The following is a 20,165-nucleotide window of genomic DNA, read 5'->3' as shown; positions in this document are numbered from 1 at the left end:
TTTGTGTTTGTTCAGTACAACATGGACTCTGGCTTCATTAGTCCAATACATGTGCTTTATATAACCTCAATATTCTGACCAATCAGCTCCCTTCACACGTGTAGTTCAGTTCAGACCAAGAAAAAACATGGCACACTGTTGCCTGGTAGCTCTGGTCCCCACTGAGATATAATGAGAGATATAAGACAGAAATGTCTGACACCATGATGGAAAGGCAGAGCTCCAACTTTAGCAGTGTGAGACGCTTTGGAGCGGTAGTTTTATTATACACATGGCAGTCTACACATCCCTGTAAACATGTATTCATGTTGTAACCAAAGACTGTAGATAACGCCACTGTCATGTGATCAACTGATTTTGATGTTTTTCTGCTTCCGTGTAGAAAAACGTAGAAACAAAGAGAGACTGGAATGCGAGGAATGCTGCAACCACGACTAGCAAGCTTAGTTAGCAGGCTGCATTCATGAACTGCCAAAGCGCTGCATAAAGACACAGCTGCTCGTCAGTGATTAAAAGCACATCAATAATATTCTTGTATTTCACTCATCCAACCTCAGTCTGTGTCACACAAACATTAAAAATGCTTCAAAAGGCACCAACAGCACAAAATCCAGGGAAAGGTTTGGAATCATCAGTTATCAGAGGTGAAGTTACTTTATCGTTTCTCTATATTTATGCCTACTTTACTTTCACAGAAATGAAACAAACTGCACTTTGGTTCAGTTGACAGGTTTCAACATAAATCAAACCTATGGGATGGTCCAATGCAGAATTATGACCTCATAAAGTGGAGAGATTGAGTGGATAAAACAAAGGTGCCTGAGATCACACCAAGGTTTCTGTGTGGATCTAAACACCGCGTATTCTTACATTTCTTTGCCAAACATGACTTTATCTGCCCCAAAGCACACTCACTCATCCCATCAGCAGTTATCCAGCTTTAAAAACTGAAAGAAGCAAAGCACCAGTTTAAAGTTAGAAAAAACGTCTCAGTCTGGGAATATTACACTCCAGTGTTCAGGGCTTTGAATCATCCACCACCTCCTGGCATCATTTTCCCAGAATCGTCCTAGAGGGAGAAAATCTTGGGAATATTTCCTCAGCCTCACATCTTCAGGAAACATTCCTTGGCATTGCTCCAAACCTGGATTCCCTGCAGTTAGGGAGCAGAAACAAAAACATCCAGTAAACGTGAGTGCCAGTTTTCCTTTGAAGCTTAGCTAGCTGACGTGCGACGTACCTTCTTGCACATGCTGATCTGCATGACAGCGTAGTTGATGAGAGCTTCCCGTAGGTCTTTGTCTTTCTGCTCCTTGAAGCGCTGGATATCCACCCAGGCCTTTTCCACGTGCTCGCTGCAGTCAAAGATATATCATCTTTAAATCCGCGTCGATCTTGAAACATTTCCAACTGCTTTTACCCAAAACCTTCCCACACCAGGCAGCTTTCAACACTCACGCGCGCTCAATCGTTTTCTCCTTGACAGTCTCTTCACCCTCTGCTATCAGATCCTCCAGCAGCTTCAGCCTGGCCTCCCTCTGCTCAGGCGCTTCTTGTCCAAAAAGCTTGTTGGTCATGCCTTTGAAGGAGAATGTCCGCACGATCTGAGGAGGTGAAGGGGAGAAGGGACAACACTGAAAATTGCAGGTGTCTCCTCAAACTAGATCCTCCTCAAACTCTGAATCTTTAACATTTTAATCTTTGCTCAAGTGCAACTGAAGAGCGTCAGTATTTTCATGGATCAGGTTTCTGGCAGTTTTCTACAAATTGTTCTCAATTTACTGCCCTATAAGCACGTCTGCAGCTGACGGGTGTTCAGTTACTTGGAATGACAAGTTTCTATCAGAATGAGTGTATAAAAAGCACAGTGACAAAGCTTTGGCTCTGTCCTCTACTGGGGAAATTATGGTTCAGCAAACTGGGAACCTACTGGGAGTCCACAGCTTCAGACTGGTCTGCTTGGATTTACCCAGGTATACAAACTCAGCGAAAAACCTGACGTTTCCAAGCTCTGTGCTTGGTCCAACAGTTAAAGACATAACACAGTCCCGAACCATCTTGTTCTGCCTTTAATTCACAGAAAGGTAAATCACACATCTGCAATGTGAAGGATTCCATATATGTTTGCTATGTAGCCGTGTGTAAGTGTTAACAGGGCAAGGAAAAGGAATACATGTAGAACACGAGCACAGTGTACCCCTGTAGCCAGCTCTTCACGCTGCTGCTTCTTCGAGATGAGATCCTGCGAGGCCATCTCCAGCTCAAACTGGGTCAGCTCATGTTTCCTGCACACTGCCCTGCCAGAGCCAAATACACAAGGATGCATCATGAACTACATACTGCATGTTCAAACAGGAGCCTTTGGCATTGTAGAGGAGAAAACAGAGGAGAGATACATAGACACATGTGACACATGCTACATCTGACTCTGAGATGCAGATGCTCTTCAGCATCATGGAGAATCCATCAGCACAGCCTACGCAGTAAAAGGCTCATTGGCCCACAGAGGAGAGCCTTTTTACCTGTGGCTGTTAGACTGTGAGACTTTGATTTTAAAACTCTACACGTGCACATCAACATGTTAGAATAGCATATATATAAAATATATCATTGTTTTGGCAGCACTCACTGGATCGACCGATCTTCAGAGTAAAAATCTAAGAAAGTAGGAAGGTTCCTCAACAACTGCTTATTCCAACATTGTCAGTTCAAAGATCTTCAAACCTGACTGAAATGTCCCGCTGCCCATGTGGACATGCCAGATGCCTCGTGGAGAAATGTTCTCTGGTTAAACAAGACAAAGACTGAGCTATTTGGCCACAATGACAGGAGGGATGTTTGGAGGAGCAAAGGTGAGGCTTTCAAACCTAAAACACTGGCAGCTGTAAAGAGCAGCGGTGTTAGCATCGTGCTGTGGAGCTGTGGTACTGGTACAAAGTAGACAGAATAACGAAGAAGGAACACCTTAAACTCTTCAACTTTATTACAGATTAGGGCTGCCACGATTACGTCGACGATTCGTAGACGACTGATTTAATAGTCGACGCGTCGTTTGAAGCTTTGTAAGATCCCAAAAGACGCAGGAATAAGTAGTAGGATTTAAGAGTGTAATAACGGACTGAAACAGAAGATGGCAGCACTGCATGTACAAGGATGCCAGCTTGTCTTGAATGGACATGAGAGAGTCAGAGGCGGAGTGAGAGTCAGAGGCGGAGTGAGAGTCAGAGGCGGAAGTGACAGTCAAGGTAAGCGACTAATGTTGTAACTGACGTCAGACGCCGGAGATTTTGGCGGAAAATTAAAGCAAATGGTAGTTTAGATTTGAACAAATTTCTTTAAGCTTCAGTATTACCAAATACACTTATCAATTGTCTCATAACTAACAATATTTGTCTAAATTATCTCCAACACCCTGGAGAACAACGGGGAGAGTTTAGACGCTCTCCAAGATTATATTGATCAGTGCTTTCAGGATCTCGTGATGAAGAAGGCCCAGAGTACAGCTTCCCCGGCCAAATCTGAGACGCCGTCGTCGAAAAGACAACGCCCGGCAGATTCCCCCGGCACAACATCGCCAGCTGGCAAAGATATTGCCGACATACTGGAGTCAATCGACAAGCGATTGTCCAGTTTCGACGCAAGGCTGTCCCTGGTGGAGATTCTTCACCGGGAATTTAAATGCTTGCGAGAATCCCTGGAGTTCAGCCAGCAGCAAGTGGAAACGCTCGCTGCTGAAAATGCCACGCTAAGGGAGTCGGTGAAATCTCTCACAGAAAATGTTACCCAGCTCAATAGAGAAAATAAAAAAATAAAAGAAACGGTTATTGATCTACAAGCTCGTAGCATGCGTGATAATCTAGTATTTTCTGGTATTCCAGAAGCCGCTGAAGAGGACGCGGAGACCACGGTAAAAAGCTTCATCAAAACCCACCTGAAGCTGCCGGAGGACATGGTGAAGAACATCGTCTTCGATAGGGTGCATCGCCTCGGCCCCATTCGGGCTACGGCCGGGAGACCACGTCCTATCGTGGCCAAATTCGGCCACTTCAAACAAAAACAACATGTGAAAAGCCGCGGCAGGGAATTAAAAGGAACGGACTTCAGCGTGAACGATCAGTTCCCCAAAGAGATCCTGGAACGACGCAGGGTCCTCTTCCCACTTCGACGCGGCTTCATCCAGAAAGGCTCCCGCGCTGTCATCGCTGTGGACCGGCTGTACGTGGACGGACAGCTCCACCGCGACCCCAACATCACTCCGTGGCTGTATTAACTTCAGACCAGATAAGAATCCGCTACACCCTTTCCCTATCCACTCACACTAACTTGGATTAACATTTGTTTAACTTACCAGTATCAAATCACATCTTAAGTGTGATTTCATAGCAATATTAACACCGTCACTCTCCGTCAGTGATTTAATTGGAATGTTTACGTTTTCTTTTCTCTCTTCTCGTTTTTTTTTTTTTTTTTCCCTCTCTTTTCCCCCTCTTGTTTTTATGCTGCTCACCCTCGTCCTTGGTTTCTTTCTTTATTTCTTTCACTGCTTCGATCACCTGCTTCCACACTCTTCCACAAACAACATCATTTATTTCGACACTTACTCACTGCACGATCACGCACAGTCATGCGCTCAACGGCAGCACATTTACATCAGTCAGACAGCGCACACAGACCTACAGGATACACACACTTAAGCCAAGCATACTCATATTAGTAAATATGCAAACACATAGTCAGACTCGGGGAGCATCTCGCCACACATTTTTTCTCTCTCTCCCTCTCCTTATTTATGAACAAGTGATATATTCTCTCCACCTGTCTAAGCGACACACACAGAGTACACCCCTAGTTATGCACAGACATCTATGGGTGCACTAAGATTCGTTACATGGAATGTAAATGGAGCTGGCTCCAGAGAAAAGAGGTTGAAAATATTTAACCAACTCAAAAAACTACAGGCAGATGTTGTCCTTTTACAAGAGACCCACAGACCTCTTAGAGGTTCGAATGAACTTAAAACACCTGAGTTTCCTAATGTGTTCTCAGCCTGTTATAATTCTAGACAAAGGGGAGTAGCAATTTTAATTCATAAAAAAATTAATTTCACAGTACTCGATACAGTTATAGATCCAGAGGGCAGATTCTTAATCATTAAACTATCTATACTTGATAAAAATCTATGTATTGTAAGTGTATATGGTCCAAATGTTGATGATCCCTCATTCTTTCACGGTTTTTTCAGTGCACTCTCTGAACACTTAGATGGCACACTTGTGCTTGGAGGCGACCTCAACCTTGGACTGAATGAAGAAATGGATAGGCTCAATACAGCAGGAACTCAGCGTAATTGGCAGTCCACAAATATAATCAAACAGTATATGAGCGACTTTGGTCTTTGCGATGCATGGCGCTCCCTTCACCCCACCAGTAAGGAATATACTTTTTTCTCACATGTTTATCACTCCTACTCTCGTCTGGATTATTTTTTGGTCAGCAGCTCACTGCTGAGCGACATTTCAGACATTGAGATTCATCCTATAGCTGTCAGCGATCATGCTCCTGTATCTCTAACACTAATGCACAAGAATAATACTATGCCAAGTAAAAACTGGAGATTTAATACATCACTGCTTAATGATGAAGACTTTATTAAATATTTTAAAAAAGAGTGGACTTCATATTTAGACTTTAATGACACTCCCGGAACATCAGCTTCTGTTTTATGGGAAGCAGGGAAAGCTGTGATGAGAGGTAAAATAATTTCTTTCTCATCACATAAAAAGAAAAAAGAAAACAAAAATATTCAGGAATTAGAAAAAAACATCAAATCACTAGAAGAAGCCTACGCGTCCCACCAAGATCAGGAAACATTGAACAAAATACGCAAAACAAAACTAGAATTAAATGAGATAATTGATAGAAAAACAAAATTCTTAGTACAAAGACTACGCTTACAAAATTATGAACATAGTAATAAATCCGGTAAATTTCTAGCAAACCAGTTAAAAATAAATAAAGAAAAAAACAACTATATGTGCTGTTCAAGATTCATCTGGGAACACAATATATGAACCGAAACAAATAAACAACATTTTCAGGGATTTCTATAAAACGTTGTATTCACCACAAATAAACCCATCTAAAAAGGAAATTGATCAATTTTTAGACAACATAACTCTCCCAAAATTATTAGAATCTCAAGCAATGGCACTGGATTCGCCACTGACATCAGGTGAACTCCAGGAAGCCCTGATAAATATGTCCAATAATAAGGCTCCAGGTCCAGACGGCTTTCCTGCAGAATTCTACAAAGAATTCTGGACGATTCTAGCACCAGTTTTTTACAGAACGTTGTTAGAAATCAAAGAAAAGGGCAGACTTCCATCAAATATGAATTCTGCAAACATTAATCTCCTGCTAAAACCAGGCAAAGACCCTGTATATCCCTCAAGCTATCGTCCAATATCCCTTATTAATGTAGACCTCAAAATAATCTGCAAAGCTCTCTCGAAGAGACTAGAGAAAATAACCCCCCTCTTAATTCATCCTGACCAAACTGGTTTCATAAAAGGTAGGCACTCATCAACAAATACACGTAGATTACTTAATTTGATAGACTACTCATACAGTAAAAACCTTGAAACTACAATATTTTCCTTAGATGCAGAAAAAGCGTTTGACAGAGTTAACTGGAAATTTCTATTTGCAACTTTACACAAATTTGGTTTTGGATCTTCTTTCATCAACTGGTTAAAAATATTATATAATTCCCCAACAGCTTGTGTCAGAACAAATGACCAGACATCCTCCAGCTTATGTCTCCTGAGGGGCACCAGGCAGGGATGCCCACTCTCCCCTTCACTGTTTGCAATTTTTATCGAACCACTAGCAGCAGCAATTAGACAGAATTCAGCAATTAAGGGCATAAAATGCAAGAACGTAGAACATAAAATCAGCCTTTATGCTGATGATGTGTTACTCTTTCTCCAAAATTCACAAACCAATATCACTGGGGTGATTGAATTGATAAACTCTTTTGCAAGAATATCAGATTACTCAATTAACTGGTCAAAATCTACAGTCCTTCCTATTAATTGCTGCTTCCATAATTCCTCTTCTACTCCACTGCAATCGGGAAATATAAAATATTTAGGTATTAATATTTCTCCCAAGCTTGCAGATCTAACTAAATTAAACCATACCCCACTTTTAAAGAAAGTAGAAGGTGATCTGGCTAGATGGAAATGTCTACCCATATCACTCATGGGAAGGGTTGCTGCTATAAAAATGATGGTATTACCAAAAATAAATTATTTATTCTCAATGATCCCAACTAAACCGCCGCAAGATTGGTTCAGATCTCTAGATTCATATATGTCCAAATTCCTTTGGAAAAATAAGCCCCCACGTATAAGCTTAAAAACACTACAAAAGACCAAGGATAAAGGAGGATTAGAACTACCTAACTTTCAGCACTACTTCTTAGCCAACAGGCTTCAGTTTATCTCAGGATGGCTAAAACATACCCTCTTAGATGAACCTTGGCTAGATGTAGAACAAGCACTTTGCAATAATCTAGAGATTTCAGATCTACCATTTATCAGCTCAAACATCCAACGACATGAATGCTTCAAAAGCATCAACATCAGCTCTTCTCTGACAGCATGGTGGGAGTTTCTGAAGTTGACAGAGTCTTCATTAATCCCATGCAAACGTACACCTATCTGGAACAACCCTGACATATTACAAAACAATAATATGATAAACTTTTCAGATTGGAATGGTAAAGGAATCAAATATGTAGAACATATACTAGAAGGAACAGAATTTATTTCATTTGACAGACTAGTTACACAATATGGGATCAACAAGAAAAGATTTTAGAATATCAACAAATTAAATCCATAATAAAAAAGAAATTTAAACTGGGTCAAGTTGAACTACAAACACCACCAAGTGTGGTTCAATTTTTTACTCTTAAAACCCCCAAATTACTATCCAAAATATACAGAATGCTTTCTAAAACAGATGAATCAATATCACTTCCTATTGCAAAATGGGAAGCGGATTTATCAGTTAACTTAGACCAAAACTTCTGGTCTCAGATTTGCTTAAAAACCTTTCATCTAATCAGAAATCCCAGTCTTCAATTAATTCAATACAAAATACTACATAGAGTGCACTATACAGGTCATCGGATGTTCAAGATGGGCTTTGCATCTACCAACAACTGCTCACACTGCCAAACCAATTCACCGGACAATTATATCCACGCTCTTTGGTTCTGTCCACCAGTTCAGAAGTTTTGGCGCGAGATATGTGAAGACTTATCAAAGTGTCTGAAATGTAACATTCCAACTTCCCCCTTAGTGTGTTTGTTGGGCAGCTTAGATAATGTCACTTCAGAAAAGAATATAGCCCATATGGTTTTCACTGCTCTATGCATAGCCAAGAAAACAGTCCTCATGAACTGGAAAAATAAAAACAATCTTAATTCTAACCAATATAGAAATTATCTATTAGATTACATTAGTCTTGATACAGCCTCTGCCACCACATCAGATCAATCGCTCTGGGCTCCTCTGATCAGCTCCATCACCTAGTGGGGGTGGGGGGTCATATTTTGGTCTCGCCTTCACTGTTGTGATTGGTGTGGGGGTAGGGTCAGGCTTGGGGCGTCGGGGGGTTCCCCAGGAGCATCTTCCTTGGGGGGCTCAACCCGGGGTAGCGGTCATGGCCAATTAGGGGCTCTGTTGGCTCTTAGGTGACGGCTTCCTCGTGGCTACGTGCAGCGGGGCTAGGGGAGGGTCTGTGCTGACGGACGGGGGTTACTGACCTGGTAGCCTGGCTGCCCCTGGGTGGGTCCGGGACGGGCGTGAGGTTCTGGGGGCGCTCCGGCTCTGGCCTGGGGCCCTGGCCGGGCCTCGGGGGCCTGGGTCCTGGTTGGTGTGTTGCCGGGGTTGTGGGCCGGTGGGTATATGGGGGCCCGCCACTGGCGCAGGGTGCCGCCGGTGCGCCGAGCCAGCTGGGGGGCTCTTCAACTGGTGGGGGGGGGGGTTGTCACATCTTGCAGGGGCTTTCCTCTCTCAGGAACTCTCTCTGCAAGAGGGGGAGATACAGGAGAGGTGGAGGAAGATCTCAGCCTGGGCGTCTATTGTCTTATGTAGTCTGGAAGATGAGTGGATGATGGGGTGGGTGCAGTTTTCTCTGTTGTGGGGTTGAGTGGACTGCCCCGGGCTCTGTGGGGCCGGGCGGCGCCGCTGCGCTGGGCCCCGGTTCGGATGGGCCTGGGCCCCCCTTCCCTGGTGGGTCGCGGAGTATGGGGGTGCCTACTGGGGTCAGCGGGGGAGCTGGCCCCAGGGAGGGGTCACTTGCTCCTCCCTTCCTTCCCCTCCCCATCTCCAGCTGCCTCCCTCTTCCCGCTCCACCACAACCACCCACACATGCAGGGCCTTGGAGTGGGGGTGTGTCACCAGGGTGCAGAGGAGGTAACCCCCCCCCCCTCTGTCCCCTTCTGGCTGCCTCTGCCTCAATTTTATCCCGCAACTTAGACATTCACATTACTCACATTCTCATTACACATAAATATAGGATCTTGGGGGTGGGCACGCTACACGGAATCCCAATTACCATCAGGGTGTACACCTCACCCCCGGCGTCGTTGCCCACCTCTCAATTTTAAATACACGTAGACATTGAGGGCTAGCAGGAGGGACTATGCGCTTACCTGCTGCTCTCTGGCAGGTAGCTCCATGCCCTCCTGGGTTTTAAACGCACCTTAGAACACACATACATCAACACTACAATGAGCGGGTGGAGGGAGGTTAGGAGTCTTCTCTCACCCTCGTTCTCTGCTTTCTGCTGGAGCAGGGGGGCTAGGAGGAGGAGTTGGCCGTCCGACTGGGGTCCGGAGTGTGGGGCCTCCCTGCTGCTGCGGAGTCGGGGCGGTCTGCTTCTCCCCACTGCAGGGAAAAGGGTAACACAACCTGGGTCTGGGTGCAGTTCCCCCCTCCAGGGGCAAGGGTACCTAGACCCGGTTCGTAGAGTACGCTTGGGGAGTGTGATTGTGTGTACAGCGTCTCTTTATGTCTGTCTCCACGTTGGTTGAGTGTGGAGTAAGTGCATATGAGAGCATGAGGGTGGGAATGGATGTTTGTATCTGTGTGTGCCTGTATGTCTGTGTCTGTATGTCAGGTTGGGTATCAGATGCCACCTCTCTGAGGACAGCTCAGGCCCTCCAAGGTTTGGAGGCCTATCTCCCCCCACCACTTCCCCTGCCGGGGGCGGACTCCCTCAGACGTCGGTTCGTTGGTGGTTCTTTGTGTCCGGGGGTGGGCGTCCGGGTACACACCGGCTCACTCCTTGGCGGCTGCTTATCGGGGCCTGGAGCCTGGGGCTCGCTTGGGCCACTTCGGAGGTGGGGTGCCCCCGGCCTCTCGGCCTGGGGCTCGGTCACTCAGGCACAGCTGGCTGCCGGCGGAGCTCACGGGCACGTCACTGCAGCCCCCCCTGGCTTCTGCTCCGTGGCTGCTGGGTGACCCCTCATCTGGGACTCTCCTCAGCTCTTTCTGGGACAGTGGCGCGGCTGCCCCTCTGTTGGTCTTCCTTGGTCTCTTGTGTTCTGGGGGCCTCTGGATGTCTGGGGTTTTGATCTCCTCCATACCTGCTTCATGCCCTGGAGGACGGGGCAGTGGCCCCCCACACCCTCTAGCAGATCATTACATGAAGGAACCTTTTAAGAAAACAAGCGCGTCCATGCTCACAGGTGTACACACGGGTGATCACACACACAAACTACACCCTTTTTGGCTCCTACCTCAATGCACACTGTGCTGTCGATCTTACGTGCTGCACAATAATGTTTAATATTTAGTATTTACTGTCATATTCCCATATATCATTGTGATGTGGTTTATTGTATTACTCTCGTTTTCTTCTGCTTGTTTTCTTTTTTCTTTCTCAACAGGTGATCCAGGTGATCGATATATGTATTTTTTTTTTTTTTTTTTTTTCTTCTGCTTATTCTGTTGGTTTTTGTTTTTTGCCCTTCTCCCCCGTCCCTCTTCTCAACTGTTTTTCTTCCCCTCTTTCTTTCTCCCTTTTCTTTCCCCCAGTCAAGTCTGTCCCGTATTCAGCAAGTGAAAATAAAATAAAGAATAAAAGGTGAATCAAATGGACCATTACGGCAAAGCTGGGATGGTCAATTTGGTAAAGAAAATCCGTTGGGCATCTTTCTTCGCCTTTAGACAATAATTCTGATGGCAAAAGAACCAAACGGGACAGGCAAAAAAAAAAAAAAAAAAAAAAAAAAAAAAAGGATGCCAGCTGCCGTTAAACCCCGAAGAAGAAGAAGCTGTGTCCCAGAATTCATAGCGCAGCCCAGCTCAGTTTCCAACAATGGTGGCAGCTAGTTAGTTTTAATATTACTCTTATTATTCTTTCTGGGTCACAAAATAAACGTTTAACATATTTTCAGGCGAGAATGTAGCTGTGTAAACCTCAAATATCTGCTCAGTTTATCAAGACACCACATATTTTCAAAAGCGCTCCGACGTTTTCGGAGACGTCTGTTACCCACTAGCTCGATAGCTAGCTGGGGGCTAGGCTCACTAGAGGCGTGAGAACACCGGACTCCCGGGAAATCGTTGTCAAACCCACCGCTGTCTTTCACTACTCAGGTTAAAGATGATATATAAGTCACTTAGATAACTTAAAAATGTTATTGTTTGGCTTTTTTCATTATTTTATTTGTTCCTGAGTAAATCGGTTTGGCTGAGATTAAAGTTATAGTTTTTACACAGCTGAATAAACGTCAAGCAGACAGCTGATTATCAGAAGTGTGAGATGCTGAGAATTTACTCCGGTGTCCTGTTATATTTTAGATAGCAAGGAGTTTATTAAACTTCACCGAAACAATCTGCAGAGTTCATTAAAATTTAATAAACTATCATCTTGTCTTTATTTTTAGTTAGCACCTTAAACACTTCAAGCTGTAAGCTAATGATAGTTATATAAGAGCAGATGCTGCTGGTGCAATAAGCTGTATGTTTTACGTCCAATGGATGATGATCTGATTAGTCGACTAATCACAAAAATAATCGGTGACTAGTCGACTATCAAAATAATCGTTTGTGGCAGCCCTAATTACAGATCAACAGCTAAATCATGGAAACTTGTGCACAACTGGATTCTCCAACAATGATTCCTAACAAATACTGAAACTGGCTTTGGAATGGGTAAAACAGGCTAACACGGAGCAGCTGCTGGAAAATCGCTGTGTCGCAGTTTGGTCTTACCTCAGAGCTTCGGCATAGAAAAGATATTCTTTCAGCTGGTCTGCATAGTGTTCCTCCTCTTCTAGGATATCATCTATTGAAGCAGCATATCTGCAACCATGTGACAAAACACAAGATCTCACGTCAGCAGAAACACAGCTGGTGGTAACATCTGTAGCACTATGAGGTAAATCTATGTCAGGGAAACGTACGCATCCATATGATGACCCGCACTTTGCAGTCCATCTCCCATCTCTTTTTCAATGGCACTCCACTCACTGCAGTGAAGACATGGATGTGCACACATAAGTATAAACAGTAAGATACACAGTATCTTAAACATGACATTTCTTTCCTTTTCCTTAACACAAAGCAGCACGTGAGCAGGGTTAGAGGAGTGTTACTCATGGATACGTCGTTAGAGCCATTCATCACTGCAAACCGGCCCACACTATGTGTGACAGCTCAACAAAACCACACTATCATCCAAAAACGCCTCTGCCACTCGGCTTCACACAGGAACAAGACAAAAACATACATAATGTGAACATGTGTTCTACATATACTAAAGTAAACGTTGCCAGTAGATTGTTTAGTTAAAACCCCAAATTGGCTCCAGTTTGAGGATATAAGGACAGACGGTGCAGCTTGTGAAGCTGAAACTCAGGATTTGTATTAAAAACAACAGAGAGAATGAGAAATTAGGCAATGAAACAAATTAATGAAATGAAACTTAAACAAATTAACGATCAGTACATTTTTCTCAGCCCTGCAGACGCATAATAAACTGGTCAAACCTGAAGACTCGTCCATAGTTCCCATGAACCTTAAAAACACCGTACAGTCGGTCAGCAACCCTCTACAAGAGACACACAGAAGCATGTTTGTCAACCTTAATGTTCCTGAGGTTTCACTGTTATTTTTGAAGTTCAGTATATGTGACTCATTGATTTTTAAGCAGCTGTAATCACAATGTAACTCTTTGAAAACAAGTTCACCTCATCATGTCTGAAGGCTGGATGATGATGATGATGATGATGATGTCACTGTTGTGTTTAGAACCAAGGGGCAAAAGATTTAGGAGCACATGTTTGTGTGTGTGTGTGTGTGTGTGTGTGTGTGTGTGTGTGTGTGTGTGTGTGTGTGTGTGTTTGTGTGTGTGTGTGTGTGTGTGTGTGTTTGTGTGTGTGTGTGTGTGTGTGTTTGTGTGAGACTTACTGCTCGTGCTCGGAGCAGCTGAGATGTGTGCGACTGCAGCTCATCGCTGTAATGCTTCATCTCCATGAAGCATCTGAGTGATAAAAGAAGAGAGACACATTTACACAAGATTCATATTTTTAGTTTGTTTGATTCGCTCCTTACGAAGAACAACATCGATGCGAATGACCACCAAGTGCCTAAAGGTCCACACACAAAGTGGCGTGCACTGTGGGACTGCTAGGTTGCACAAACAGCCTAAAACTGCAGCTGATGATCGGCCTGCACTACGTCGTGGTTTGAAGGCGCTCATGGTCTTGACATGCATCACATGCACACTGCTGTCATTCTGCATTTCTACTGCTCATGCGAGAGTATGTCATACCCTGCCGTTCGCTCCCTGGCCAGTGGACACTGTGCTTTGCTCAATGCAATGGGAAACAATTGTTGCGTTGCATTAGTCATAAAAATGAATGTTATTGTTTTGTATGTGAAAATCTCTTATTGGTTACTTAAAAATATCTCAGAAACCATCAAAGACTGGGCTTAAACATGCAGGAAGGTCCAAACTAGTGGATGTGTGTCTGTGCACATCCACAGACACACACTAGTTTGTGTATCTGTGGACAGTTAGTTTAGGCTTCTGGCTGAGTGGTGGCAGAGTCTGTCTTATTTCTGTGTTGATGCTTTAAATTCAATGTTTTTACAAAAAGAAAATAAGTCTCTGATTAAAACAGTAACTTACTTATCTGGATTTCTCACTCTGAAGGTGGCACTGAGAGCCCTGAGCCTGGAATCAGCCTGCAAGAGGAGATCCAGGAGATATTTACACTCACTGAACACTCAGAATATCTGCACAGCTGTTAGCACGAGTTCAGGAACTGATGCTCGCAAACGTCCAGTACCTTTGCCTGAAATCCTGTCTCGTACACCGCTTCTTTCCAGCCATGCTCCTGACACACACACACACACACACACACACACACACACACACACACACACAGAAGAACAGTTAGTTACACTTCAGGAGTTCATCTATAACAGATCAGCTGAATTTGCCCAGACTGCAGCACCATGTACCTCAGTGAGGAAGTAGTAGAGGATCTTGTCATTGCAGAGGACTGGATGAGAAGCCACACGAAGAAGAAAGTTCTCGAGTCCAACCCTGCGTCGCTCCACAAAGTCAGGGTCCATGTTGTCTGCAGACAGCTTGTGCCACACAAACTCTGCCTGTAAACATGAAGACCAACCATTTTCACTCGACCTGTTCACATACGCATTTGTTTTTGACACTATGCTTCTGCTTACATATATAAAGAAACCCCCTTATCTAAAAGATCGCTCCATTCAAGAGTTCGTGGTCTCAATTCAGTTCAATTCAATTTAATTCAATTCAATTCAATCTTCAATTTTATTTATATAGCGCCAAATCACAACAAAAGTCGCCTCAAGGCGCTTCATAGATACAGAGAAAAACCCAACAATCATATGACCCCATGTGAGCAGCACTTTGGCGACAGTGGGAAGGAAAAACTCCCTTTTAACAGGAAGAAACCTCCAGCAGAACCAGGCTCAGGGAGGGGCGGGGCCATCTGCTGTGATTGGTTGGGGTGAGAGAACCGGTCGCAGCAGATGACCTGTTCTACTTCCTTCTCTTGGAAGGAAGTAGAGCAGGCCATCTACTGATCCGAAGCTTCGTGGTCTGATCCCTCTGATGCATCCATCAGAGTGTGAATGTGGTTAAACCAGTTTAGAGTCAGTGCTGGTGAGTAGAAAATGGCTATATAAGAATCAGTGCATTTACCATCCAAGTCAAGCACGTTAGCATTAGTTAACATTAACAAGCAAGAATGAAATATTCTGGTGAGACATGCTTCATTAAATAAATTAGCACTAGCTACATCTAACTAATGCAGCTAATGCTAATTTAGCACTAGCTACATCTAACTAATGCAGCTAGTGCTAATTTCATTGCTAATTCAGTAGCAGTTAGCTAGCTACTCTTAGCTTGTTTGACTGCTAATGTTATCGCTAGAAAAATCCTCTTTGATGCCACGTCACTGTTTGCTTTTCTGTCCTACTGTGGAATCTGCGTGTGGGTGGTGCTGGGAGCTAGTAAGTGGATGCTTGTCATTACTGACATTAGTGATTAATGAGCAGGGCCGAGGCGGTCTGGAGGAAACATCACATCCTTCACAAAGAAATTACTCTACAACTTAATGTTACATTTTGACCCATTTTAAAATTTGGCAATAAAAAGATTAATACATGATAAATCATTATATGTCAGTGTTATGATGGTATTAATCACGTGTCATGCATTGTATGAGTAATGACAAAGATTTTCAGCTCAATATTGACAAAGCCTTCAATTGCCAGAGTTAACTGGATGTGCTTACACTTGTGTTGTCATATTAGATTATATATTTCTTAAAGGACACTTAACAAAGTCACACTGGACTCACCCTCTTCTCAGGCAGAGGAGGTACCACAATGTACGGATAGGTAACTATCAGGTAGTTGCGCAGCAGTTCAAACTCACTGTACCTCCTCCACAGACAGTCGGGGGCTGGGTTATGGCCTTCAGCGACTGCATCCATTGGCCTTTAAAGAATGGACCACAGTAGAATTTAGTTCTGTTTTTGCTGAGCCAATAGATGCAGCATCACAAGAGGAAATACAGATAAAACATATACAGTGTGAAAACCTCACAGCTTAACCCACAGAACTTCCTTTCATACCAAACAGGCGAACAGCATGCTGTGCTCACCTTGTTTCGATCAGGTACACAGTGAACGTCTCCTGCATGCTCACTGCATTTTTGCCGCTCCTCTTCTCGGCCTCAGCTACGCAGATCTCCATCCTGCGCATGAGGGTCGAGCCCTCTTCCACCATCTGAGTCGACACAACAAAAGAACACATGATTTGGTCCTAACACAAGAAACACAGAAGTCAGTGAGAAAAGCTGAGGTGACATTAGCGAAACAACAACGCCTCAGACGGGTATGCTGCTTTATCCTTCAACACTTGATGTTCTTTACAATGACAAATATGAGTTGATACCACTAAAATCTTTTGGTGTAAATGTAATTATGAAGAGTTGGTAGGAGCAGGAACCAAAAGCAAAGAGGAAGTGAGAGCTGGAGGTTTTTTTTGTTTTTTTTACACAGATATTGTCACATGTTCTGAATATGCATGACGTGGTTATGCTCCAGCCCTGAATTGGACAATTAATGAAGAAAATGGATGATGGAGTGTATCCCTGACACAGGTAGACACATTTATTCCATTAAGTTCCTTAAATGAAAGACAAAAACGTTTTAATGTGACTCTCACATCGTAATTCGTGTTTGTTGACTCGCAGGGTGAATGAACTGCGCTACATCGCAGGAACATGCACAACTCCAACCTTGTGTTTTCCTTCAGCTGTCTCTAACACATGCGCAGCTCGATCATCCATCAGCCCCACGCTTCTCCGCTAACAGCTGTTTATATGACGCACGCGATCCGCTTTTATACCCAAATTAACATGGTAATATCCGCAAAATGAGTTAAACGCAAAAGTAAAAACATTACTGAGCACAGTGATATGCTGACGTGTATGATCCTGCATGTGCTAGACTGTATAAGGAACCTCTGCCCTGAGCTTTACGTCAACGCTAAATGCCATGTACCGTTAAATAACGCGCAATGACAGATACAAACTGAATAAATGAGCAGGTTAACCGGTAAAGAGAAGCTACGCTCTCACAGTGTTGTTCAAGCTGCCGTCCGCTCCCGTTTGGTCTGAATCATCGTCAGTCCCCAGCGACTCTTCCCTTCCATCATCCGCCATCACCTTTCTCTCCGTGATGTTGATGTTGATCACGGCGCATGCGCAACACGTCCCTTCATCCTCGAACTCCCCCCGTCCCGTGGTCGTTAGAGCCGTGCCAAGCAAAATTATTTTCTGAGATTACACGGTCACATATTGATGGAAATACCAAATGTGTGCTTAGTGAGGGAATCGCGATTTTAAGGAAACACGCTAAGAGCTAGTTTTCATCGAAATGAGTGGTCCTCAGGGAGAAGCAGGGGTGTGTCTGGAGCGAGAACTAGGGTGCCACTGACCCCTCCCACCATCACCACCAAACCTTAAATAAACACTTTGCAAAAGTGTTCTTGGGCCCCTTTATGCCTCTCCATTTCAAAAGTCCTGTAAACAGCCCTGGATACCTCCTGGATGTTTAGTAACATTAACAAAACTACTGACACAGCAGGGAAAATCAGCTGTGATACAAATACTGAATCTGGAAACAAATGAATCATTTACATGGGAAGGGGTATATAAGTTGAGGAAAATGTGGAATCATTACTCAATGAATCAACTGGTTGGGAGTCTGAAGTTTGATTTAATGAATAGTGGAGGTTCTCTGACGCCACGTGCCATTTTTATAATATAAGGGTGAAATCTTCTGACAAGAATTAGTGGAGACTGCGTGGTCCTGAGAACTGAGACTTGGGTGGACTCCTGGACTTATCCAGGTGAATCCAAAAGGTTGATTCTGTTCATCTGGACGTAGCGTTTTCAGTGGGAAAAACATTGACTGAAGTATACACTTGGATGATTGACCAAACGTTTCTCCCACTGAAAACATCCAGATGAACAGAATCAACCTTTTTGGATTCACCTGGATGACTGAGCATCAAGATATCCAGGGAGTTGCCTTATTACAAACTATTCCTTCCTGTATGTGTAACAGCTGACATGTAAGAAGACATTTCTGTCAGATCTTTAGTGGTTTGCATGTTAATAAACATACTGTCATTTTGCATGAATTCATGCATCACTCTGGGCTTGTCTGCAGTGCATGAAACTGAATTATAATTATTCATTGGGGCTACTAACTCACATGCAGATAGGAAATCAATGCGATATATTTTATAGTAGCCTAAGAATTGAATCCGTGTCTGCACATGGTAATCAACTGGCTGTCAAATAAAACAAAGAAGTTACAGTCCAACAATAGTTTTCCATTTTCACACGTGCTCTAAATAAAGCATTTGATTGGCTTAGTAGGGCCACGTGGGAGGAGTTGCAAGGCAAGAAGTCTGTGTGTTTCCTGTGTACATACATTTATGGTAAAGGAAGAGGCTGCACAGATTAAAATAAGGTAATCAGAGTAAAGTTAAACCGGTCTGTCAAAATAAAAGTAGTAATTGGAATAGGTCTAGATCTGCAAATAGCAGCGTCTGTCTGCGAGCAGATTTGGGCTGCAGAGGAAGTAACAGTAGTAATACACCTGCACTTTTTTTGCCCCCCCCCCCCCCCCCCCCCCCCCCCCCACCCCCTCACCCCCCTCACCCCCTCACCCCACCCCACACCTCCCACCCCACACCTCCCAGACATTGAGGAAACAGGACCTCCAGACTAGGTGTCTTTTGTCTCTTCGAGAACTCTGGGAAGTAGCTTGGGGAGTGTGAACCTTAAGGTGTGAAGCAGTTGTGTACTGAGGCTAGACTAATTTTATAAATCTGACAATATCTCAGCTTGCTGCGATGCATGCAATTTATTTTGAAAACGGCACAAGTGGGAATTTCTTCCGAATGGGTAATGTCGGCATGTTCACAAGCGTTTTATTTAATTTAACTAGTTTTCTTTCCAGGGTTGATGCGATCATTTTATTTAAAAATCGGGATTTCGCAATGTTGAACTAAGGCAAACCTGTCTAGACAAATGGTAGGGGGTGGGGTGTAGTAAGGTTGATGGTGGGAAACAGGACCTCCAGACTAGGTGTCTTTTGTCTCTTCGAGAACTCTGGGAAGTAGCTTGGGGAGTGTGAACCTTAAGGTGTGAAGCAGTTGTGTACTGAGGCTAGACTAATTTTATAAACCTGACAATATCTCAGCTTGCTGCGATACATGCAATTTATTTTGAAAACGGCACAAGTGGGAATTTCTTCCGAATGGGTAATGTCGGCATGTTCACAAGCGTTTTATTTAATTTAACTAGTTTTCTTTCCAGGGTTGATGCGATCATTTTATTTAAAAATCGGGATTTCGCAATGTTGAACTAAGGCAAACCTGTCTAGACAAATGGTAGGGGGGAGGGTGGGGTGTAGTAAGGTTGATGGTGGGAAACAGGACCTCCAGACTAGGTGTCTTTTGTCTCTTCGAGAACTCTGGGAAGTAGCATGGGAGTGTGAACTTAAGGTGTGAAGCAGTTGTGTACTGGCATTGTTCCTGGAGAAGGTATTTAACCGAGACCTATGCGAAGCTCAGGGTGAACTCAGCATTCGTCGCGACAACATCACTTTCTTTGAGACCATCAAAACTATCATCGTTCTTTATAACATGGACATCTTAAGCGGTAAGTAAAACAAAACCTATTATTGTATTTTTAAAAGTGTTATGTTAACATATTATAGGATATTCAAACTATCTTTTTTCCTAAAACAAAAGCTTAATTTTCAGGAGTTCGGGAGAACGGCACAGCACCCTTTTCTTTAGAAACGGGGGATTTTAAAGATGGAACAACATCTCTAACAGGCACAAGGTGTGTACAGAATTACGCGATTTTTAATCGTATGTATGTTTTAAGCTTGCGATTGTTTTAAATTATATAATAACAGAGTTTTTCTTTGATTTGTTCCAGGGTTAACAAACTGAGCAGGAAAACATTCAGACACCGCGACCACAGAGCCCATCCTTACA

The 20,165-nt window shown here is 43.7% G+C and overlaps 1 protein-coding gene across 3 annotated transcripts; it reads right to left on the bottom strand.

Moving 5' to 3' along the window:
- Window positions 1–282: 282 nt before the first annotated feature.
- On the bottom strand, window positions 283–17,570 carry LOC146498766 (sorting nexin-4-like). 3 transcript variants are annotated; one of them, XM_085138990.1, is made up of 14 exons: window positions 17,224–17,570; window positions 16,243–16,367; window positions 15,938–16,076; window positions 14,553–14,702; window positions 14,378–14,425; window positions 14,218–14,273; window positions 13,494–13,566; window positions 13,073–13,134; window positions 12,488–12,553; window positions 12,297–12,386; window positions 2,198–2,297; window positions 1,459–1,604; window positions 1,241–1,355; window positions 283–1,153 (listed from the first exon to the last, which is right to left on the bottom strand). In XM_085138990.1, exons 1-14 carry the CDS (start codon window positions 17,305–17,307, stop codon window positions 1,106–1,108), a joined length of 1,302 nt encoding a protein of 433 aa, XP_084995116.1. In that variant the 5' UTR covers window positions 17,308–17,570; the 3' UTR covers window positions 283–1,105. The 3 variants fall into 3 exon arrangements, with proteins under 3 accessions (XP_084995116.1, XP_084995118.1, XP_084995117.1); XM_085138992.1 differs by having other exon boundaries at window positions 17,199–17,286; XM_085138991.1 differs by lacking the exon at window positions 17,224–17,570 and adding an exon at window positions 16,809–17,192.
- Between the last annotated feature and the right edge of the window lie 2,595 nt (window positions 17,571–20,165).

Source organism: Neolamprologus multifasciatus, chromosome 17, assembly GCF_963576455.1.
Source record: "Neolamprologus multifasciatus chromosome 17, fNeoMul1.2, whole genome shotgun sequence".
NCBI classification, from domain to species: Eukaryota; Metazoa; Chordata; class Actinopteri; order Cichliformes; family Cichlidae; genus Neolamprologus; species Neolamprologus multifasciatus.
The sequence above is the reverse complement of the archived record's forward strand: the minus strand, read 5'-3'. Positions and strand labels throughout refer to the sequence as shown.

Bases quoted from the DNA above. Each gene is read 5' to 3' on its own strand.
- LOC146498766 (XM_085138990.1), bottom strand. From the start codon at position 17,307: ATGGCGGATGATGGAAGGGAAGAGTCGCTGGGGACTGACGATGATTCA. The intron at 16,368-17,223 runs GTGAGAGCGTAG...GTGTCGACTCAG, and splicing joins ACGGCAGCTTGAACAACACT to ATGGTGGAAGAGGGCTCGAC. The intron at 1,154-1,240 runs GTACGTCGCACG...CCCTAACTGCAG, and splicing joins AGATCAGCATGTGCAAGAAG to GGAATCCAGGTTTGGAGCAA.